Source organism: Phacochoerus africanus, chromosome 12 (assembly GCF_016906955.1).
Source record: "Phacochoerus africanus isolate WHEZ1 chromosome 12, ROS_Pafr_v1, whole genome shotgun sequence".
Lineage (NCBI taxonomy): Eukaryota > Metazoa > Chordata > Mammalia > Artiodactyla > Suidae > Phacochoerus > Phacochoerus africanus.
Window position 1 is genome coordinate 18,011,150 of NC_062555.1, and position 24,071 is coordinate 18,035,220.

The 24,071-nt window shown below is 41.9% G+C and overlaps 1 protein-coding gene across 2 annotated transcripts in view; it reads left to right on the forward strand.

Annotated features, from left to right (window-relative positions):
* KMO (kynurenine 3-monooxygenase) overlaps positions 1–24,071 on the forward strand; it is a 59,671-nt gene that overhangs the window by 27,343 nt on the left and 8,257 nt on the right. For both annotated transcript variants that reach the window (XM_047754477.1, XM_047754478.1), the window contains 7 exons: positions 58–147; positions 7,698–7,746; positions 11,478–11,565; positions 12,814–12,979; positions 16,403–16,474; positions 18,526–18,647; positions 20,391–20,538. In XM_047754477.1, the coding sequence (XP_047610433.1) occupies positions 58–147; positions 7,698–7,746; positions 11,478–11,565; positions 12,814–12,979; positions 16,403–16,474; positions 18,526–18,647; positions 20,391–20,538 (735 nt within the window). The remainder of the gene's footprint in view (positions 1–57; positions 148–7,697; positions 7,747–11,477; positions 11,566–12,813; positions 12,980–16,402; positions 16,475–18,525; positions 18,648–20,390; positions 20,539–24,071) is intronic.

The following is a 24,071-nucleotide window of genomic DNA, read 5'->3' on the forward strand; positions in this document are numbered from 1 at the left end:
GATTTGCATGATGCCATGCTACTGAAGTTGAAATCAGTATTTCTGATTTTATTTCAGATTGTATCCCAAGGTATCCCCATGAGAGCAAGAATGATTCACTCTCTTTCAGGAAAAAAGTCCGCAATTCCCTATGGGACAAAGTCACAGGTAGGGTTACCTGGAGGAACTTTTTTGCGAAATGGTAATAGCTGAGTCTCACGTCTGGAACCTGCTGCATGCTTGTTGGCCCTTCCTTTCTACTCTAGCCCTACTTTTGACATTACTTCTCTGTCTAGAATTCAAGAACACACACTAGTTAATTCATTGGGGATGCTTAGACAGGGCTCAGTCCCTCATACACACTCCATGGTAGTTGTTGTTATCACTATTAAGTTGCTCTGTGCCTCCATGCTTTGCTTGTGTCAGCCTAGGGGGTCCTTTCTCTTCCATCTCCTTTCACTTAGATAGAGATTACCACGTATTTATTGTTGAGTATACTATACACGAACAGCTATGCAAACTAAGATACTATATAAGAACAGCTATATAAGAACGACTATGCAAACTTAAGTTTTATATTATCGCCTTCCCCAATTGACTCTCTTGCCCCAAATTTAATTATAGTAGAATTTATAAAACGAACTGGAAATGCTTTCAATATTGTATAATTTCTTAAACAACAGAAGACATGTGATGATATAGTGTTTATGAAAGAAACTCCATTATCCTGCTTTGTGTTTTTCTTTTGACCTTTTATTTTGTTTTGTTTTGTTTTTTGGCTACAGCCACAGCATATAAAGTTCCCAAACCAGGGATTGAATCTGAGCCTCAGCTGCCGTCACAGAAACAAGCCAGATCATTAACCCACTGTGCCACAGCGGGAACTCCTCTTCTTTTCTTTCAAACAGTAACATGCAGAGTTGGGCAGAGTGATTTTTTTTAGTCTGATTACACTTTCCAAGTTTGCATCTTTGAGAGAGAATATGAATGTACCATAAAGCCATCAGCCATAGAAAAATCCACCTTGCCTTATCCAGCAGTGCCTCATTCCACAGATCCCAAGGAGGGGTTATATTCCTCTGAGTCTCTGACCCTCCTCAGAGCTTCCATTGCAGGTAGATAAGCTCCTCTCACACTCACTTGGGGTCTTGTTAGAATGAAGAGTCTGATTCTGGAAGGCTGGGGTGCAGGCTGAGGTTCTGCAGTGCAGGCGTATATGCCCAGGTGTGTCTCTCCATGCTGCTGGTCCATGGACCACAGTTTGAGTAGCAAGAAATAAAGCACACAAGCTCACAGGAACACAATCTTTGTGGGTCTTTTAATGATTAAAGAAATGAAGCACCTCACACCCATTATAGTGACTCCTATCAGAAAACAAAAACAGACAATAAGCGTTGGTGAGGATACAGAGAAATAGGAACCTTGTGGGCATGTAAATGGATGCAGCCACCATGACAGACAGTGTGGTAGTTCCTCAAAAAATGAAAACTAGAACTATCATGTGCTCGAGGACTCCCGCTTCTCAGTATGCATCCAATATTTCCAAAAGAACTGCAGGCAGGGTCTGGAAGAGCTATATCATATGTATGTTTCTGCTCTGGCTCTTGGCACAGGGCTCCTAAAACTCTTGTAATATCCTAAATGATAAGAACCCTAGGAGCATCTTTTGTTCTAATATTTGATCTTAGAGCCTGATTCCTTACACAGAGTCCCTAAATCCCTTGGAATGTCCTGGGCGATAGCAGTGTCTTTTGTCTTAATGAGGTGGCTCTGGGTGGACTCCCAGATCGGGGCTGGTCACCAGAAAGACCAAGCCAGGGTTCAAAGCTGGGAACCTTCAGACCCATCCCCCATTTTCCAGAGGAGGGAGGGGCTAGAAATGGAGTTAATGACCCATCACGGTGCACGTGCTCACACCTCCATTAAAAATCCCGGAGTACAGGCTCCGGAGAGCTTCCAGGTTCGTGAACACATGGAGGCCCTGGGAGCGGGGCACCTCCGGAGACGGCAGGTACCTACCTCATCCCAAGCTTCCCTTCCACCTGATGCCCACCGTACCCTTTGTCATAGTCTTAGAATCGATGGCTGAGCCTAAGAGCTGAGAGCCGCTCCAGCAAATGGACTGAACCTAAAGAGGGAGTCTTGGAAACTGCTGACTTAGAGCGGATGAGTCCGAAGCACAGGCGACAAACTGCATTAGCTGGCATCTGAATGGGGAGGGGCTGAGCTCTTAGCCTGTGAACCTGACGCCATCCCCAGGCTGGTAGTGTCAGAAGAGAATTAAACTGCAGGATGCAGAGCATCCGTGCCTGCCCGCTTGCACCTCTCACAAGCATCCCATCTTAATAAATCTACCTCTTGCCTATCGAAAAAAAATTGCAGGAAACCCAGCTGGTGTGGCAGAGAATTGCTTTGCTTGAGGAAAACTCCCATATCTCTGGTGTCAGAAGTATTGTGTGTGGTAGTTACGTGAGAGCAAAGGAAGGACACGTGGGAGCTGTTGTCTATACAACGTAAAATGGAATACTATTTCGCTTTTAAAAAGAAGGAAATTCTGACACATGCTACAACATGGATAAGGCTTGAGGACTTTATACTAAGTTAAATAAATTAGTTACAAAATGATAAGTATGATGTAATCCCACTTATGTGAGGTATAAGTATGAATAGTTACAGTTATGGAAGCGGAAAGTAGAATAGTGGTTGCCAGAGTTGGGAGGAAGGAGGGCATTTTAATGAGGACAGAGTTTCAGCTTTATGAGATGAAGTGGTCCGTGGATGGAGGGTGCTGAGAGTAACACAACACGGTGGATGTATTAATGCCACCGAACCAGATATTTAAAAATGGTTACGATGGTAAATTTTATATTGTGTGCATTTAAAACATTCCAAAAACTAAGTGGGGAAAGGGGTGTGGTGGAGAAGGATTGAAATTTTCTATTTAGTGACTTTTTAGATGCCACTTATTATTTCATGTCACTGCTTATGTTGGCGTCATGAAAACTTAGGTACAGAGTTTGAATACATGAGCCTGGCAGGGGAAGGAAGGGAAAGAAAGTCCACTGACCATCCAGAGTCAGATAAACATCCTCAGATAATTAATGCGTCCTATTTCCCATGTCCCAAATTGAGCTCGGTGCTATAAGAAAGAAAAGAATCTCCTCTTCTCAACAGGCAAGTGAGATTTACACATGCAAGACAAACATAAACTACACCAACTAAATATATCCTTGCTATAAAACAGTAACTGTTCCTCTGTGGGCTGTGCCCCATGCTGGTTGCTGAGGAACAGAGGAGTTTGCAAGCTAGTGAGTCCAGAAAGTAAAGTTTATTGGGAAAAGAACTCAGCTGAGTGATGGCAGGAGCTCTCTGTTGTACGGTGCAGAGAGGGAGGAAACCGTTCATTTTCAGAGAAGAGAAAATGAGACTTGAAACAGACGTTTTGTTTAAATCCTAAATTGGGAGTTCCCGTCGTGACACAGTGGTTAACAAATCCGACTAGGAACCATGAGGTTGCAGGTTCGATCCCCGGCCTCGCTCAGTGGGTTAAGGATCCGGTGTTGCCGTGAGCTGTGGTGTAGGTTGCAGACTCGGCTCAGATCCCGAGTTGCTGTGGCTGTGGTGTAGGCCAACGGCTACAGCTCCAATTAGACCCCTAGCCTGGGAACCTCCATATGCCGTGGGTACGGCCCTAAAAGGACAAAAAGACAAAAAAAAAATCCTAAATTGGCAGCGAAAAAGCATTGTCCAAATCAAATGACAGCCCATCTCTGGAGGAAATTTGGGTGAGACCAACTTTCTAAAACACGTCAAATTTTAAGTGCCAAGCGTGCCAGTTGGAAGAGAAAACTTGCAAATGCACTTTTCAAGAACAGATTCTTACAGCCATCAGCAGCCACAGATGCACTGACTCCAACCACCTTGCTTTACATATAAAGACACAGGCTGTGGGATTAAATGAGGTCAACATCAAGGGAGAAACAAACAGGTTTCCTTATAGACGAGAGCGAGCGAGTATGGCATAGGAGCCCCTCACAGAAGGGGCATCAAGACTGCTTAATTACAATTCCTTTTTTCCTAAAATAAGAGGGACCCGTAACAGCTTTCTCTTGGATTAACACGGATTGTGCTGAGGAATTTCAACTCATCACACTCATCGCTGCCCTAGAGATTGAACCAATAAAGTATGAACAGATGGAGGCGTAAGATACTGTTCAAAATAATCAGAAAGCTAGACAAGAAGGGTGACTTGGACCTGAGGCTAAAATTGACATCCTTACTCTCACTGAGAGAGAGGGGGGCATGGTAGGGGCAGAGAGAGAGAGAGGAACATGAACCAGTTTAATCACCAATGATTCCCCAAGAAGGTGAAAGTGTTGGTGGGAGGTCTCATTTGGGGCCTTCAGTACAGAGCAAGGAAACGGTGCTTCCCCATCTCTCCTGCCATTTCTGAGTTCTTAAGAACTGAGTTAATGCTAAATATACAGCCACCTTCTTACTGGTTTGCGTGACTTTTTTTTTTTTTTTTTTCATTTTAGGTCCATACCTGTGGCATATGGAAGTTCCCAGGCTAGGGGTCAAATCAGAGCTGCAGCTGCCGGCCTACACCACAGCCACAGCAACGTCAGATCTGAGCCGCATCTGTCACCAATGCTGCAGTTTGCGGCAGTGCTGGATCCTTAACCCACTGAGCAAGGCCAGGGATCAAACCCGAAAACTCATGGATGGTAGTTGGGTTCTTAACCTGCTGAGCCACAACGGGAACTCCTGCATCACTATTTTTATATTGGAATTGAACATGGGGACTCCTTGTCTTTTAAGAACTATATAAATTTGGAGTTCTCTTTTTGGCTCAGCGGTAATGACCCTGACTGGTATCCATGAGGATGTGGGTTCAATCCCTGGCCTTGCTCAGTGAGTTAAGGATCCAGCGTTGCTGTGGCTGTGCTGTAGGTCGGCAGCTGTAGCTCTGAATCAACCCTTAGCCTGGGAAGTTCCATGTGATGCAGGTGCGGCCCTAAAAAGACAAGGAAAAACCAAAAAAAAGATATCAAATTCGTTTGCCAGCCTTTGGATGCGCAGTCATCCTCCTGGCCCAGGGTTCCTCTGACACCCTGGGAAGGCTACCGTGCATTAGCCTCGGCTGCCCCTCGTGCCCTCTCGTCTCCTCTAGTATTGGCTCTGGCCCATCATGGTCCATCTGTGAAACTCCCCCTTTTCACCAGTTTCTACAAAAGCCACTCACTCAAAACCCATGCGAAAATGCTGATGACCTCGGGGTCATGGAAGGCCGGTGGTGAGCAGGCCACAGCAAACACTGTCTGAGTCCCTGATGTGCACCCCGTGGCCGCTGACATCCTTCCCAACCCCTTCCAAGGCTCCCACCCCAGCGGGTTTTTCTGCCCTTTCTCCCTTTTGGCGACTATCTTGATGGCTCCTCCCACTTCCCTCCCAAATTGCGAAACAGCAAAGCAGGCGCGAATGTACAGAGCAGGTCAGAGTTCCCCCAATTCTCATTCCTAACTGCCTCTTCCCCAGAGAGAGAAATGGCACAGCTTACAAGAAAAGGTCCTCATTTGAGGCTCTCAGAACACGGAATGGAAACATTCTTTCCAAGCATATTTGAAAAAGTCACCACTGCAACTGTTGTCTTACAAATCTCCAAAGGAGATTTTTCTCCTTCCTTTGGTTTTCTTAATGTTTTGGTTTGGTTTGATTTGGTTTTTGGGGGGTGTTACAAGGGCCACCTTATAGCTATTGTTTGTTCTTCTTCTTCATAAGATAAGCCTTTTAGACTATGGGTTGGAGAGGGGAGGCTTGCAGAGTGACTCGAACTTGTGGCTTTAACACGTTCCTGGAGTGGATTAGAAGCCATCTCCCAGTTCCTCCTGCAGGACCACCATCTCTGTTGGTTCCCGCTTGAGCAGTTCCCAGATGCTCTCAACCCAGCCAGATAGCTGAAAGGAAAAGACTGTTTTCCCCATGTAAATGAGTCTTGTAATATGAATTTCCTATCATACTTTGAATAGCAAGTGTGGTTTCTATTGAAACGTGATGATTAACAACGTGGAAGAATGGAAAACAGAACCATCGTTCACTTGAATTTATAGCAAAGACACAGGAAGCTCCTCCTCAGTCATTGCCTCAGTAGCATGACCAAGTTATTCTTACCCCAAGTATAGATTTCAGTTTATTTTAAATGTCTGTATTTGACTGAGGTGAAGATTAATAAGTTAGCATATTTGTGTTAAATGTTGTAGGGTCCCATAATTTGGAAAATTATATGCTCTTAATTTTTAGAGCAGTAAACTTGTCCCAAATTGCAAGGCTGCATTATGACTTTCAGGGGACCTGGGTCGGCCTGTTGCCTTGGCGGGATCTTTTCTCTATAAAACAGCAAGTATTAAAAATTAGACTGTACGAGTGCATTGATATAAAGATCAATATAATTCAGACTGGATTCATTTTGATATATTCATTTATTTTTTTTCTTCTGATTTTATATTATTTTTTCAAATTATATTTATTATTATTTTTTGGTCTTTTTTTTTTTAGGGCTGCTCCAATGGCATATGAAGGTTCCCAAGCTAGGGGTTGGATTGGAGCCACAGCCACTGGTTCATACCACAGCCCCAGTAATGCCAGATCCAAGCTTTGCAACAACACCAGATCCTTAACCCACTGATTCAGGCCAGGGATCAAACCCACATCCTTATGGATACCAGTGAGGTTCTTAACCCGGTGAGCCACAGTAGGAACTCCTAATTTTTTTTTGGTCTTTTTTTTCTTCTGATTTTAAAATACAGTAAAATTAAAATTAAAATTAAATTAAAACATTTTCATGAGTATCATGAGTCCTTATGCACTGTTCTGACTTGCCTTATGGAACAGTTGGCCATATGAAGTCAGGAAGAACCCACACATGTCCCAGCTGGGACGATCCTACTCCTACCAACCCTCGCCACACCCCAAACACACACACACACACACACACACACACACACACACACAGTTGCACATTTAAATGACAGCTTTCAAAGTACTTTCTTTGGGAAATAGTATAGTTATCCTACTGATGCTGTCATTTCTGAAGTTTCATTTTGGTTTTTTTTTGTGTGTGTTTTTTTTTGAGGGCCGCACCTGCAGCATATGGAGATTCCCAGGCTAGGGGTCAGATCATAGGTATAGCTGCCGGCCTACACCACAGCCACAGCAACGCAGAATCCGAGCCAAGTCTGCGTGCGACCTACACCACAGCTCACGGCAACCCCAGATCCTTAGCACACTGAGCGAGCCCAGGGATCGAACCCACAACCTCATGGTTCCTAGTTGGATTCATTTCCACTGTGCCACAATGGGAACTCCTCTGAGGTTTTTTAAACAGCTTGATTTGGTGACCTAAAATGAACATAAGAGATTTATGTCCGATTGTTAAAACAAAACTATCTTAATGAAAATACTATCTTTCGCTAACAGAAAAAGGTTTGGTTTTTATAGTATCAAACTTTGAAAAAGCCTCAGTGTAAACTTAAACATTGTTATTATGTGTATTTGAATAAAGTGTTTATAGAAAAAAGGCTACTTTGCTAAATGGTTATAAAAGTAAGCTTGCAACCTTCTGCTAAATAATACATATTTCCTATTGCTGAGTGAATAACATAGAAGCATATTTATCCATTCTCCAGAAACAAACAGTATCTGCTATATTTTTCTTGCAGTATATTCTTTCTATAAGCAGAGAAAATCTAAACAAGGATCTATTGACCGGTAAGTCCACGTCTTTATTCACCAGATGTCATTCTCAGCAAAGTACATGACAAGTACTGATCTTGTCACATGATTCATTAAGCTCTGTTTACTGTTCCTTTTTATGCGTTTTTAAGAGCAAGACTGTGTACAATACAAAGTCTTTAAAAGTAGTAGCAATACATCTTCCAGTGCTTCTTTTTCATCTCCTCAGTGATCTAAATAGACATCATTTGTTCAGTGTGCGTTGAGATCCTGTTGTCTTCTAGGCCCTGGACTGAGTAAGTGCCTCCTTCCTGGTGCAGAACTCACCATCCTGCACTGGAACAGATGTAAGAGTGTGCAAAGTGACATGATTAGATTTGCATTTTAGGAAGAAAAAGCTGAAAGAGGGCTGCGGTTTTGAGAGTATTGTCGTCCCGAGTGCAAAGACAGGCCCTGGGCTAAAGCAATTGCAAGGCGGTTGCGGGAGGCAGAGATCGAAGCTATTTGTGGAGGGAAAGTAGATGCAGGGCAGGAGGTTGAGAAAGAGGAAGGTGTGCTGTGTAACCCTGAAGCTTCTCACGTGTGTAACTAAACAGACATACCCATGAATTGAAAAGCTCCTGGGCTGCAAATTAAGTCTGGAGCTTGGATCATCCATCCCATCACATTCCACATTCCCTTGATCATAGTTTTTTCTCTTCTTCAGCGTTTGTACTGAAGAGATTCATTCCATGCAAAGTATCGCCACTAGTATGTCTACTATCTTTTAAATCAATTAATCCCTCTTAATGCCGCCCGGAAGCCTCTGACTTTTGGAGAGCAGAAGTTCCCATGATTTATCTCTGTTCCACTACAATCCCCTCCCCCGAGTGAGTTTGCAACATATCTGCTGAACTGAATCGAAGTGAACTAGGGGGAGGTGATGGGTAAGGTTACCCTGGGTCACCCAGTACTTACGACGTAGCGCTTAGTATTCTTCTTAGATACATTTCTTTACTTGAATTTGGAAGCTGGACTTTTGGATGAGTAGCTAGGTAAGGGTGGGTAAGGTTGCCACCTTAAGAAAAGAAACTACAAAATAGCTTTTAAAAAAAATAGCATCGTCGACCTAAGACAGTCTTTTAAGAGCATCCACTGAATTTATTAAGATAAAAATAACAGCAAACACTCATTGATGCATCAGGCACTATGTTAAGTAAGTGCTGTATATGCATCAGTTTGTATAAGCCTCCAAAGAAATCTGTTCGTTGGGAATGATGGTTACTTCACTTTTATAAACGGTAAAGGAAACTTAGACTTCCGAAGTGCAGCAGCTTACACTGTCAGTGAGTGTAGAATCTGAACTTGAATTTGAGTCTGTACATTCCCATGTCCATGCTTTTAACTATTACAACCTCCCGTGTTATATATGAAACATCTACTCATGATAGGGAGCTAAAACACGGGGAAGATCCAATCTCAGACTTCCCCTGTTTTTCATTCGGAATGCACCACACGGCATGCAATTTCATAAATGGCATACATATGTTAATAAATAAAACGCATGATGAATCTCTTGACTCCTAAACTTTGTTTGGCGTATGAAATTCTCTTACACAACTTTTATTCCTTTACATGGCATCCAACATGGGAGCCATCCATCCACAGATAAACACGAATTCCTTCCAATGAAATAGACTCCCATCTGAAAGTACTTGAACTAAATCATTCCCCTGCATCAGCTTTTTATGTAAGATTGCTTCATGGGTCCCTGTTCTGTGGGATGTTAATAATTGTCCAGCAAAACAAACAGAAAAAGGATATATGGCCAAGTAAATTTGATAAACCCTGCATCAGATTAGTTTTAAAATTCTTTTCTTACAGTACTTCTCAGGGCTTTATTCCACTAGTCTGCAGTGTGGAATTTCTAGAGCAGTGCTGTCCAAGGTGTGACCACAAATGCCAGCCACGTGTATAATTTAAAACTTTAGGGAGTTCCCATTGTGGCTCAGTGGTAACAAACCCGTCTCGTATCCATGAGCTGTGATTTGATCCCTAGCCTCGCTCAGTGGGTTGAGGATCCCATGTGGCTGTGGCTGTGGTGTAGGCCGGTGGCTGCATCTCTGATCCCACCCCACCCTGAGACTTCCATATGCCTAAGGTGCGGCCCCCAAAAAAATGCCCTGTGTTTCTGGGGACCAGGACAGCACAGCCTGGAGGACCAGAGTGAGCACTTCTCTAATGACTTTGACCACAGAGCAGTTTTAGGGAGCGTATCACAGCACTGGGGCTCCATGGACACTTCTTTGGGATGTATTACTATATATTTAATTTGAAAATAAAATAGAATAATAACATTCAATTTAATTTACAAAAAGCTTGATTCCACAAACGTATTTTGTGTTTGTAAAAGACACCCTTCGTGGTTGAGGTAAAATCTGCTTTCGCCACAGTTATTTGCCAAAAGATTTCTCAAACATAGATAAGTCTTTGGCTCAGGGTCTCTCAGATATAATATTTTTTTATATTTTTTATATATTTTATGTTATGTTATTTTTATTTTATTTATTCCTGCTTTTTAGGGCCATGCCCATGGCACATGGAAGTTCCCAGGTTAGGGGTCAAATCAGAGCTGCAGCTGCCAGCCTACACCACAGCTCACGGCAACACCGGATCCCCAGCCCATTGAGCGAGGCCAGGGATCGAACCCGCAATCCTCATGGATCATAGTCAGGTTCGTTAACTGCTGAGCCACGGAGGAAGCTCCAGATTTAATATTTTAAAGCTTCCAGTCCCATGTCCAAGAATGTTAAAGTCTTTAAACCCCAAATGAAACTCAAGAAAAACAGAACAAAAAAAGACAAAACTTGCGATGAAAATGAGATAAACACAGATAAGAATATTAAATTGGAAGTCAGACCTCTGGCTTATTTTTCCTAAATTTTTTATTTTGTGTGACCTCAGGAATCCTTGCTGGAAGGAACCAGGATCTTGGTGACTCCATTTATAAGATGAAGAGTTTGGAAGTAATTATCTCTGAGGTCTATTCCAGCTCTCACACCTGCACTCTGATTTGTAGCTTTAAGAACAATAAATAACCTGTAATTATAGATCTCCTGTCCATGAGAATTAATAGGTGCAAAATAATATTTTATTACTATGATAAGAATATGATTAATAAATCAGGAAATGAAATTCGCTATAGATTGTTAGCAGGCAAAAAACCCACTAAAATAATTTGATTCTACTTATTGAGAAGTTTCAGTTCTTCTAATTCATTTTCCCCTAACTGTTCCAGTGTTCTATTATACAAAAAATTAGTATCAACAATCTATATTTATGACAAATTGGAACAGAAGCCTAGAAGACGTACTAAAAAGAGAGTCGGATAGAGTATGAAAAAAGAAGTTTGCCTGAATATTTCTGATCACAAATAAAGCTTTAACTGGGGGTCAAGTCTTAAAATATGTGATGACTGCTTCTTTTGCACCATGCTAATAGTTACAGTGCTGTAAGTATTTGTATAATGGAATTCGATTTTTTTTAAATGAAGTAGTTGATTTTTTTTTTGAGGATAGTTGATTTTTATTCATCTCTTTTACTGCCAAATTATCCTTGAATGTTCGCCAAATAGTTGCCAACGTCCATGTTAACTAATTCATGTTTACGTTGTTAAGAATAAGGATCTCTGTCACGCGTTCTCAGAAAATCATTCACATTTCGATTTGATTAAGTGACCTAAGAGCTGGAATTTTCTTTCTATTAGCGTTCCTTCTTTGTTTCCTCAGCTGTTGAGAAATATCCCAACGCAAAGGTGCACTTTGGCCACCGGCTGTTGACGTGTCGCCCTGAGACAGGAATCATCACCTTGCTTGGGTAATGAATGGCCTTTCGGTGGTTTGACCAGAGGTGAAGGGTTGGCGTGGAGAATGCTACCTGTAAACTATGTCCTTCGGCTCTTTTGAAAAAGTTGAATGATTACTAACAGAGTAATCCTAATAGTTTCTAGAACCAAGTGCTTTTATCCTGAACGTGGATCTTTGCCCTCCGAACACCAGCCCCAGCGGTCTTGCTGATCCTCCTGCTCACTCACCTTCTTACAGACTTTGACGCTGCCTCAGACGCCCTCCTCCCTCGGTGTAGACGGCCCTCTGCTGTGCTTCTCCTCTCCTCTTTCTGGACACTGTGTGCCCCCTGTGGCTGACCCGTGTCCTCTGCGATTCCAAGCCCCATGGCCCCCTCTCGGGAAACATCATGGATTCACGGTTCCCTCGACAGCCACGTGTAAATTCCCATTGCCATGATTAACCCATTTGCAGGCCAGGCCTGCATCTTCATTCTCAATCTTTATTAAAATCCTAATCAATATTAAGTTCCCATTAAACACCCTCGCAAGTACTTCTTGCCGTAAATCTCAAAGACATCAAAAACCTGGATCATCTTTTTGTCGCCAAGCATGTCCCACTCTGACTTCCCTAGGACTGTTACCCAAATAATTCAAATAATTCTTTTTTCTTTCTTTTTTTAAAGTCTGCACCCGCGGCAGATGAATGTTCCCTGGCTAGGGGTTGAATCGGAGCTGAGATTGCCAGTCTACACCACAGCCACACGGGATCTGAGCCGTGTCTTTGACCTACACCACAGCTCACAGCAACACCGGATCCTTAACCCACTGAGCAAGGCCAGGGATCAAACCCGAGTCCTCATGGATACTAGTCAGGTTCGTAACCTGTTGATCCACAACAGAACTCCTTAAGCTCATCTTCTTTCTTTAATTTTTTTTTTTTTATTTTTTATATTTGGCTTTTTAGGGCTGCACCTGCAGCATATGGAGGTTCCCATGCTAGGGGTCGAATCGGAGCTGTAGCCGCCGGCCTACACCACAGCCACAACAGGATCGGAGACTTGTCTGTGACCCACAGCACAGGCCACAGCAACCCTGGATCCTTAACCCACTGAGCGAGGCCAGGGATCAAACTCGCATCCTCATGGATACTATTCGGGTTTGTTTCTGCTGCGCCATGACAGGAACTCCAGGTCACTACTTTTTATACCCAAGTAGAAATATATCATTATTTTCACCACAGGACTTTTTTTTTTTTTATAGTTTATTTTATTTTTCAGACCTGACAAAGTTCCCAAAGATATCGCCTGTGACCTCATCTTGGGATGTGATGGTGCCTATTCGACTGTCAGAACTCATCTCGTGAAGAAGCCTCGCTTTGATTACAGTCAGCAGTACATTCCTCACGGCTACATGGAGTTGACTATCCCGCCTCAGAACGGCGACGTGAGTCCTTTCCCTTTGTCCTCTCCTTTCCACGACACCCCCACATTAATGTAGAAGCATATTCTAGTGCATTTGTCCTCAGTGGCAGGTCTGGATCAGCTTAAGGTCTGCCACAAGTACTTCGGAATTAATAATAAATTGGAGGTGCAGGTAACCCTTTAAGAATGTCACTCTCACTTTCTTACCTTTTGATGACATCTTGAATGTGGAAGAAACGAGAGGAATTACAAGTGCCTTATTGGAAACACACGGGGACTTTGTCGTACACAATAATAGCATTTTCCTGTTATCTCCTGGGAGAAAAAAAAAAACAGAGTGGGACTCAGCTATGTATCCTGACAATCCTGAGTTCTGATACTCATGATTAAATAAAGAATAGTTATGAAATAAGGTAAACCGCAAGTTGTTGCAAAGAGATTTGCATTGCATTTTTCTCATTGCCTGATTCCCGTGTTAAACCGTATGTGGTCTCAGGCAATTATGTGGTTTGTATATTGTGTATTGTCATAGGAAAATAAATGTAGGAACTTATTAAGGAAAAGTAAAATACCAACAAGGGAGCAATGAGGATCTTGGCTTATAAGTCATAAAAAGTAAACAGCATTAGTTAAATACTTGATTTGCATATAAAACCCATTTTTAAGGTACTGATTTAATCTATCTGATTTGAAATTCAGACTTCTATAAAATAGCTACTCAGTTTGGGATAGTCACATTGTATACCACTTATATACTAAACTATCTGCCAGTCAAATCCGTATTTCAGCATCATTGTCCTTCTCTTTCTTCCTCCTGGTCAAACATGCATTTACTGATTCTTCAATGATATTTTATGGTTTTCAAGTGGGTAGTAGGATTCTGTTGAAAAATTGTCCCAGACTTGAGTGGGATCATGTCTTCTTTTTTTTTTTTTTGTCTTTTTGCCTTTTCTAGGGCCTCGGGAGGTTCCCAGCTGGTCTAACCGGAGCTGCAGCCACCAGCCTACATACACTACAGCCACAGCAACGCAGGATCCGAGCCGCGTCTGCTATCTACACCACAGCTCACGGCAACGCCAGATCCTTAACCCACTGAGCAAGGCCAGGAATCTAACCCGCAACCTCATGGTTCCTAGTCGGATTCGTTAACCACTGAGCCACGACGGGAACTCCGGGATCATGTCTTCTAATGTAGATTTAAGGCAGCCATTTATTTTCCAGGTGATCCTATTTAGTAGCAATGAATTGTGGTTTATAGAAAGTCTACTCTTTTAAGAAAGGCTGTTTTGACATAGCAATATAACTCAGACATAGAACTCTCTTGACATGGCCTCAAAACAATTCATTAAAATTTTCTCTCCCTTCCCTCGCTCCCTCCCTCTCTCTCCTTTCTTAAATTAGCAAACACTTTCACTCCATCTCAGACAGTTGGAGTGGGGTTGAAAGATTGGGTGAGAGACGGGACTGGGTGAATATTAAGGGAGGCTCATCTGAGGCTCATGTGAGGTTCATCTTAAAGCCGCTTTTGCACAGCAACAAAACTGTCTTTGCTTAGACTTTATGTTTGGAGGGACTCGTCGTGAGAAGAGCAATGGGGATTATGACAAGCCAGACCCTGGGACTCTGCTGTTACAAAGGGTACCTATTGAGAGCGTGACTCGGTAATGAAGAAGCTGAAAACTTAGAGAGTTGTTTTCTAGGGTCGTGAAATATGCATGAATATCAAATATCAAAGTGTTCCTGGTATCCTATTTGCCTTATCCAAACGAGGTTGAAACCACTGTCTATGTCTACAACTGTGCCTAGACAGGAGGTATGTATTATCTTCCAAACTTTTTAATCAGCATTTCGATATTTACTGTTGCTGTAAATGATAAACTGATTTCGGCTGTCATTTTTCTAATCTTCTTTATCTTTCGGAGTTCTAAAAGGTTGTGGTCAAAAGACAGCAAGAGGGAAAAGCCAGGTCAGTCATCTCAGCCAGGCTGGTCTCCTCATTATCCAGTTCAGGCATCTGCTCATTTGCGCCTCCTCCACTCTGCTCAGCAAGTTCACCTCTATCCAGAAGCCACTGTCTTTCACTTCCTATCTAATCACTGAGTCCCTTGTTTTAACCATTCCAGCCCCACAAATGTCTTACCTGCCCAGCATTTATTTCCTAAACTTCTATTTTGGCACCAAATCATTTTGTCTCTCTACCACTTGAGTTGTTAAGAAGTTACTTAGCTTTTCACAGGTGTATGTCCTGCCCATTCAGCTGCTCTGCAAGATCTTTGAGGTCAAAGAATTATGCACTTATTCATTTCTTGGTCTGTGGCTAGGGCTTTCTTTGGGATTCTGGGCATAAAAGAGCCAGGAAGGGACAGTATCTTCTCCTAGCACACAAATAACCATAACCCAGTGTGGAAATGTTAGCTAGAGGGCTATGCCGTGCTTTCTGTCTTTATGCGCTGTAAGACATAGACATCATAGGTACTCTCTAAACATTTGTAAAAAGCAATACAAACAAAATAGTTGGAAATTTGATTGATATTCTTATGTATGTAATACTTCTGGGAACCTCAATGGTTTGGGTTAATTGGGTCTTTGGATCCGTTCATGTGCCCAGCAATTAATATCTACTCAGGCTGTTGTGGCCTTGTGGTGGGATCACCAAAGAGAGCCCTTCTGCCTGCTGTCTCTGTTGTAGTAAACAAGTGAGAAGAGGCTTGTTTGTAAAATTTTGTTCTCCCCCTGAAATTTAACTTAGGACTTTTCTCTTTATACAAGTAAGTACCCAAATACAATAAAAAATAAAGTATAGGAGTTCCCGTCATGGCACAGTGGTTAACGAATCCAACTAGGAACCATGAGGTTGCAGGTTCGATCCCTGGCCTTGCTCAGTGGGTTAAGGATCCAGCATTGCCATGAGCTGTGATATAGCTCACAGACACAGTTCGGATCCCTCGTTGCTGTGGCTGTGGTGTAGGCCGGTGACTACAGCTCCAATTCGACCCCTAGCCTGGGAACCTCCGTGTGCCATGGGAGTGGCCCTAGAAAAGGCAAAAATACAAAAATAAATAAATAAAATATAAAATATTACATATAGATAGACACACACACATCCACACATAGAGTTTATTTGTGTGCATCATATTTATTTTCTATATGAACGTGTATGTGTAGCCATATTTGTGCATGTGTCCACATGTGTGTCCACAGAAGTAAAGAGAGGAGAGAAAGAACACCTTACAGATGTTCTCAAATCTTGAATTAACCATGGTATCAACAACTCACCTAAGGTGGAGTTTATAGAGACGGGACACAAAGTCTTTTCTAAGATAGCTTGTGCTTTATGCAGCAGTGGGCGTACTTATCACCATACATAAGATACGGATTTAAATTGCAGAAGTTTTGTAGATGTGCTGAATTAATACACTAATTGCATATACATTTTTTTCTGCAGTTTGCCATGGAACCTAATTATCTGCATATTTGGCCTAGAGATACCTTTATGATGATTGCACTTCCTAACATGGTAATATAAAATTTCTCTCTTTTTTTAAGCTTTTTATTTTTATTTTTTATTACTCAGTGAATTTTATTACCTTTATAGTTGTACAATGATCATCACAACTTGATTTTATAGCATTTCCATCCCAAACCCCAGGCACATCCCCCCACCCTCCCAACCAGTCTCATTTGGAAACCATAAATTTTTCAAAGTCTGTGAGTCAGTATCTGTTTTGCAAAGAAGTTCATTGTGTCCTTTTTTTAGATTCCACATGTAGGTGATAGCATTTGAGGTTGGTGTCTTACCATCTGACTGACATCACTTAGCGTGGTGATTTCTAGGTCCATCCTAAAATTTCTTATCAACCATCATTTGCATATATAATTACTGTCTTTTGTTACTTACATTTTTGCTCAGTATATGCATCTATGTAATCAACTTTGTCACTATTTAGTGATTATGTCTTTGAAACTTTAAGACTATTGAGGTAAAAATCAGAAAGAATCCCAATTATTTACTTTGGAAAGGAGACTTACATATGTAAATGACTAATTTTTTTTTTCTTTTTAGGGCCGCACCCATGTCATATGAAGGTTCCCAGGCTAGGAGTTGAATTGGAGCTGCAGCTGCTGGCCTACACCACAGCCGCAGCCACAGCCACAGCAACACGAGATCCAAGCCGTGTCTATGACCTACACCACAGCTCAAGGCAACGCCAGATCCTTAACCCACCGAGTGAGGCCAGGGATGGAACCTTTATCCTCATGGGTACTACTTGGGTTCTTAACCTGCTGAGCCACAGTGGGAACTCCAGATGAGGGTTAATGTGTACTTGACTGTCACCTCCCCAAGACACAGTAGTAAGAAATGACTCCTTCTCCCAAAAGCCAAAGAGTTTTAAGTTATATATTAGGAAGTATTTTCATCCTTTAAAGTTTATAAGACATTGGAGGAGTTCACTTTGTGGCTCAGTGGTTAAGAACCTGACTAGGATCCATGAGGATGCAGGTTCGATCCCTGGCCTCGCTCAGTGGATTAAAGATCCAGCATTGCCGTGAGCCATGGTGTAGGCTGCAGACACAGCTTGGATCCTGTGTGGCTGTGGCTGTGGTGTAGGCTGGCGGCTATAGCTCCAACTAGACCCCTAGCCTGGGAACCTCCATATGCTGTGGCTGTGGCCCTAAAAAGCAAAAATAAAGATTATAAGACATTAGAATATATACTCTCAAAAATGAACATGGTGGGAGTTCCCGTCGTGGCACAGTGGTTAACGAATCCAACTAGGAACCATGAGGTTGCGGGTTCAGTCCCTGCCCTTGCTCAGTGGGTTAACGATCCAGCGTTGCCGTGAGCTGTGGTGTAGGTTGCAGACGCGGCTCGGATCCCGAGTTGCTGTGGCTCTGGCGTAGGCCGGTGGCTACAGCTCCAATTGGACCCCTAGCCTGGGAACCTCCATATGCTGCGGGAGCGGCCCAAGAAATAGCAACAACAACAACAACAAAAAAAAAGACAAAAAAAAATGAACATGGCTGTTTTTTTCATTAGACCCTAGAGACTTTTTGCTACATAAATAAATAATATACATAAATATAGTTATTATTATCTATATTACCATATATATAAAATAACATAGACAGATACAGCTATTTCTATTTCTCTGGTTGGTCTTTTACTTTCCTTTTTATTTCTTTTGTTAACAGTCTTGGGGTCCAGTGCTTAATGTCCTAATGTCTTAAACGGAACAATAATAACAGGAAAAAACGAGGGGAAATCAAATCCAATCAACCTATTAATAATCTAAGGAGTGTGATGTTTGCTAGGTGGAAATATCTGGACTTCACGATACAGAAACTCTCCTGATAATTCAGAAGCCTGGGAGAAGGCACCCTGGGCCTTGATAGAGTTTTCCTTGGGAGCGAGGGCAGAAAGCGAGGGCAAGGTGCCTTTCCTGTCTGCTTGGATGCTCCTCCCAGGTCCCCAAATCACAGCAAAAGCTCCGAGATTTAGGGACCTGCTTTGGTGCCGGCACTGCCTGCCCCCCCCAACTCTCTCACACTGTCCTTTTCCTCTCACAGAACAAATCTTTCACGTGTACTTTGTTCATGCCCTTTGAAGAGTTTGAAAAATTGCTCACGAGTCGTGATGTGCTGGATTTCTTCCAGAAGTACTTTCCGGATTCTCTTCATCTAATTGGAAAGTAAGTTTAGAGATGTGCCCTTGTGCCTTTGGCCCCCGTTCGGTTTGAATTATTCGAAATCCAAATAAAGGTTAATGCACCTTCTTTCAGTATTTGTTAAACATGACCCATCATGCGTGACCTGGACAGGAAGCCTAGATTGAAGGAAAAGTCCAAGAGGATCTTGTCCTGTGAATAGGAATTCTGAAAATCTCCAGGCCAGGCCAGTGCCCCTGGAAAGGCAAGTCACCCATGTCCTTGGGCCTTTTCTGTACCCTGTGCAGGCACTCGGGGCCCTTGGAGCTTGGTGTGATTCCTTCTGTTCTTTGGAAACCCACATCTGTGTTTTGCAGGAACAGCTGGCAGCCTTGTCTCAAGTCCACAACTTGCTGGCTGTGTAAACTTCCCTGTGTTTTTGGACTCCTCGTAATAAAATGGCAATAACAGTACCTGCCCCAAAGGGTTGTTGTGACAACGAAAGGAGGCCATGCCTATAAATCATTCCATACAGGGCCAGGCTGAATAAGGTTCCCCCAAACTGAGAGTTCATGGTATTAGCTATCTGGCTTATGAGTCTTAGCTCCTCTGGCCCACGTCACTATCATCTCCGTATTGTCGTTTGGCCTCATCCAGTTCCTTTCTCCCGCCACCCCTACACCCTGGAATCCAGCTCACTTTCTCCCTCCAGCAATGTCTACACGGAGGCAGCACTGTGCAGTGGAAAGGGCTTCGGTTCCTGACTTCCTTGAGTCTCAGATGTTTCATCATTAAAATGGACATTAGGAAGTTCCTGCAGTGGGTCAGTGGGTTAACAACACTTCCATAAAGATGTAGGTTCCCTCCCTGGTCTTGTTCAGTGGGTTAAGGATCCATTGTTGCTGCAAGCTGCAATGTAGGTTGCAGACGTGGCTTGGATCAGGTGTTGCTATGGCTGTGGTTATGTCTGTGGCCAGCAGCTGCCACTCTGATTCAACCCCTAGCCTGGGAACTTCCTTATGTCACAAGTGAAGCTGTAAAAAGAGGAAGAAAAAAGAAAAAAAAGGGGGGGCATCAGAATGGCTAACTTTTAGGGCAATTCTGAAAATTAAATGAGCTAATTATGTAAAAGGGATGAAAGGTCTTCTAAAAATTGTCAGTTCTCAAACTTTCCTGCAGAACAATTGAATTGCCTCTGTTGGTTTATCGTTCTCAGAGTTTGAAGGAAACCTCTGCACACCGAAATCTAGCCCTTAGGTACTTTCAGAACTGGTTCTGTGGCTATTTCTTGTCTCTCCAACTAGATTTAAGATCCTCTAGCTTCCATGAAACCTCTGTAGATGCTTGACAAACACAAGCTTGATTACAATTGTTCATTTCTAAATACATACGGATTCACATGAATTTTAGTTTGTTGTGCATGAATCAAATGCTCAACAGCATCCCAATTTTTTCCAGGGAAACTCGAAACGTACCAACATAGTTGAAAGTCGTGTGATCTGTGTGCTTGATAATGAAATGTCAGTGATGTATAACGTAGACATATTGCAGATGCTCAAATGCAGTTAAACTTGTTCTTTTGGGATGTGATTAACATTGTTGATGAATGCAACAAGGAAATGTGGGGACTAGAAGAAACTCACGTTTTCCCTCTCCTGTGTCCCTCCTGGCATTTTTCTGTACTTTTCAATGGAATACTGTGGCCACAAAGCCAGTACATCTGAAAGATTTGTGTAGTATTTAATACCCAGCTTAACATTTTCACATTTTGATTGTTTTCCTCTGAAGAGAAGCCCTGGCCCAAGATTTCTTTCGGTTGCCGGCCCAGCCCATGATCTCCGTTAAGTGCTCTTCTTTTCACTTCAATTCACACTGTGTGCTGATGGGAGATGCTGCCCATGCCCTCGTGCCCTTTTTTGGACAAGGAATGAATGCGGTAAGTCCTTCCTCTGTAGGTAGGTCCCGGAAATGTTTCCGGGTCAGTCTTATAAGACATCCTAATTAAAAGACATGTCTAAAACCGTTTCCACATAATCTCTGCGAAAACAGTCAATTCGACAATCGTACCAGCTATTTAGCAGGACTGACCACTAACTATAGTCAGTTCTTGGATTACTTGTCCCAGTAATTTAATGTATGAAAAAATCATGAAGCATAAGACAGTGTTCTGTTCAGTTAGAAAATGTATTGATAACTTGAAATTTGGAAACTTGGCTCTCAGCAATTCAAGATTTTTTTTTTTTTTTTTTTACTTTTTCCTTTTTCTTTTCTTGCTTTTCTGAGGCATGTGGAAATTCCTGGGCTAGAGGTTGAATCAGAGTTGCAGCTGCTGGCCTACACCACAGCCACAGCAGTGCCAGATCCGAGCCACACCTGCAACCTGCACAAAAGCTCATGGCAATGCCTATGCTGACCTACGCTGTACCTTGCAGCAATGCAAGATCCTTAACCCACCAAGCAAGGCCAGGGTTCGAACCCACATCCTCATGAATACCATTTGAATTCTTAACCCACTGAACCACAATGGGAACTCCTCGAGACTTAATTTTTAAAATATATTTTTTGGGAGGAGATTATAATGTTCGTCTCAAAAGAGAAAAAATGCAAAATTATCTTTTTTCTCCACTTTTTCATTCCAAAGGAAAGGAAAACATAATTGATAGAGTTTAAAAAAATGATGAAATAGGCTAGATGTTGGATACTACTGCTTTCATGGAAATTTTACCATTCTAGCTAGAAAAGTATTTCAGAAAATAAATAGTATTCAAATATTCAACATTAACTTCAGGGAATCATAAAATAATTGTCTAGACAAACTGTTATTTTGTGTGCATGTGTATTTGATTACTAATGCTGTTATAATCATCGTACTATACTGCTCTGGTGATAGGGATATAGTTCAAGAATAAATAAGAGTCAGAGGTCCCATCATGTCAAAGCAGAAATGAATCCAACTAGGAACCATGAGGTTGCAGGTTCAATCCCTGGCCTTGCTCAGTGGGTTATGGATCCAGCATTGCTGTGAGCTGTGGTTTAGGTCGCAGACGTGGCTCAGATCTGGCATTGCTGTGGTTGTGGTGTGGGCTGGCAGCTGTAGTTCTGATTCAACCCTTAGCCTGGGAACCTCCATATGCCACGGGTTTGGCCCTAAAAATACAAAACATTAAAAAAAAAAGAATAAATAAGAGTATAATCAAGTATATTTTCAGCAAAGAAGTGGTAAACATTTTATTTGCAAAAACAAAACGAGACAGGCAGAATCAGGTTGGCAGAGTAGGAAGACCCTGAGCTCACCTCCTCCCACAAACACATCAAAACTAAGCTACATATCGGAGTTCCCATTGTGGCTCCACAGTAATGAATCCAACTAGTATCCAGGAGGATGCAGGTTTAATCTCTGGCCTCACTCAGTGGGTTAGGGATCTGGTGTTGCTGTGAGCTGTGGTGTAGGCCAGCATCTACAGCTCCAATTCGACCCCTAGCCTGGGAACTTCCATATGCCATGGGTGTGGCCCTAAAAAGACAGAAAAAAAAATATAGCCAAAGCTTTTCCTTTAAGATCAGGAACAATACAAGGATGTCCATTCTTGCCACTTGCTAATGAAGTGTTGGAAATCTCAACCATAACAATCAGACAAGAAAAAGAAATAAAAGAAGGGAAGAAATAAAACTGCCACCATTTGCTGATGACATGGTACCATATATAGAAAATTAGTCTTCAACAAAACAAAAAAAATTAGAATAAATTAATTCAGTAAATTTTAGGATACAAGGTTAATATACAGAAATCTGTTGCTTTTCTATGCACTAACAATGAACTATTAGAAAGAGAAAGCAAGAAAAATATACCACTACAATTGCACCAAAAATAATAAAACTCCTAGATTTAGCCAAGGTGAAAAACCTATACTTTGAAAGAACTCTATGTCAAGAAAACAAACAACTAGAAGACCCAGGCATTTTTTCCAAAGAAGACATACAGATGGCCAATAGGCATATGAAAAGATGCTCAACATCACTAATCAGCAGAAAAAGTAAATCAAAAGCATCATATCACCTCATAATTGTCAGAATTGCTATTGTCAAAAAAAGAAAAAAAGAACAAATGTTTTCAAAGGTGTGGGGAAGAGGGAACCCTAGTACACTGTTAGTGGGAATATGAATTCGGGAAAATAGTATGGAGGTTCCTCAAAAAATTAAAAATAAAACCACCATATGATCCTGCAATTCCACTCCTAATATGTATCTGAAGAAAATGAACATGCTAATTCAAAAAGTATCTAGGGAGTTCCCGTCGTGGCGCAGTGGTTAACGAATCCGACCAGGAACCATGAGGTTGCGGGTTCGGTCCCTGCCCTTGCTCAGTGGGTTAACGATCCGGCGTTGCCGTGAGCTGTGGTGTAGGTTGCAGACGCGGCTCGGATCCTGCGTTGCTGTGGCTCTGGCGTAGGCCGGTGGCTGCAGCTCCGATTCAACCCCTAGCCTGGGAACCTCCATATGCCGCGGGAGCGGCCCAAGAAATAGCAACAACAACAACAACAACAACAGCAACAAAAATGACAAAAGACAAAAAGTATCTGCTCCCCACATTCACAGAAGCATTATTTAGAATAGCTAAGATAGGGAAGCAACTTAAGTACCCATCAACAAATGGGTGGATAAAGAACTGGTATCTATGTACAATGGACTAGTACTCAGCCATAAAAAGAATGAAATTTTACTGTTCGCAGCAACATGGATGTCATTGAATGGTATTATGGTTAGTGACATAAGTCAGACAGAGAAAGACAAATACTATCTGTTTTCACTAATATGTGGAATCTAAAAAATAAAACAAATGAACAAATATAAGAAAACAGAAACAGACTCAGAGAGAGCAAACTAGTGGGTAACCGGTGGGTACAAGGCTGGGGGAGGGGCAATGCATGGAAGAGGATTAAGAGGTACAAACTATGAGACATAAGACAAAGACGATTCAAGGATGTAATATGCGGCCTGGGGAATATAGCTTATGTTTTATAATAACTTTATAAGTGGTATAATCTATGAAAATATTAAATTGACTTGTTGTATACCTGAAACGAATATAATATTGCAAACCAACTACACCTAAATTTTTAAAAAGTAAGGGACACACCTTTTAGCATCGTGGATAGGTCCCTGGGCTCTGGCTCTGTCCCTGGTTCAAAGCCCGGCTTCATGATGTATTAGAATATGTTTTCATGCAACTAACATATTTTTACTTCCTTATCTGTAAACCTGGGATTTTTATTTTCTCATAGAAATTCTCCAAGAATAAATGAATTAATTAAATTAAAAAATCTAAGAGTTACCCTGATATGGTATCTCTCATCTCTGAATAGTCTATATAATTGACACATTTTTTGCTTATTTATTAGTATAATCTGTATAATTGATCTAGACATATTTTGTTTCTTAACTTTTATATATTTTTATAGTCTTAAAACC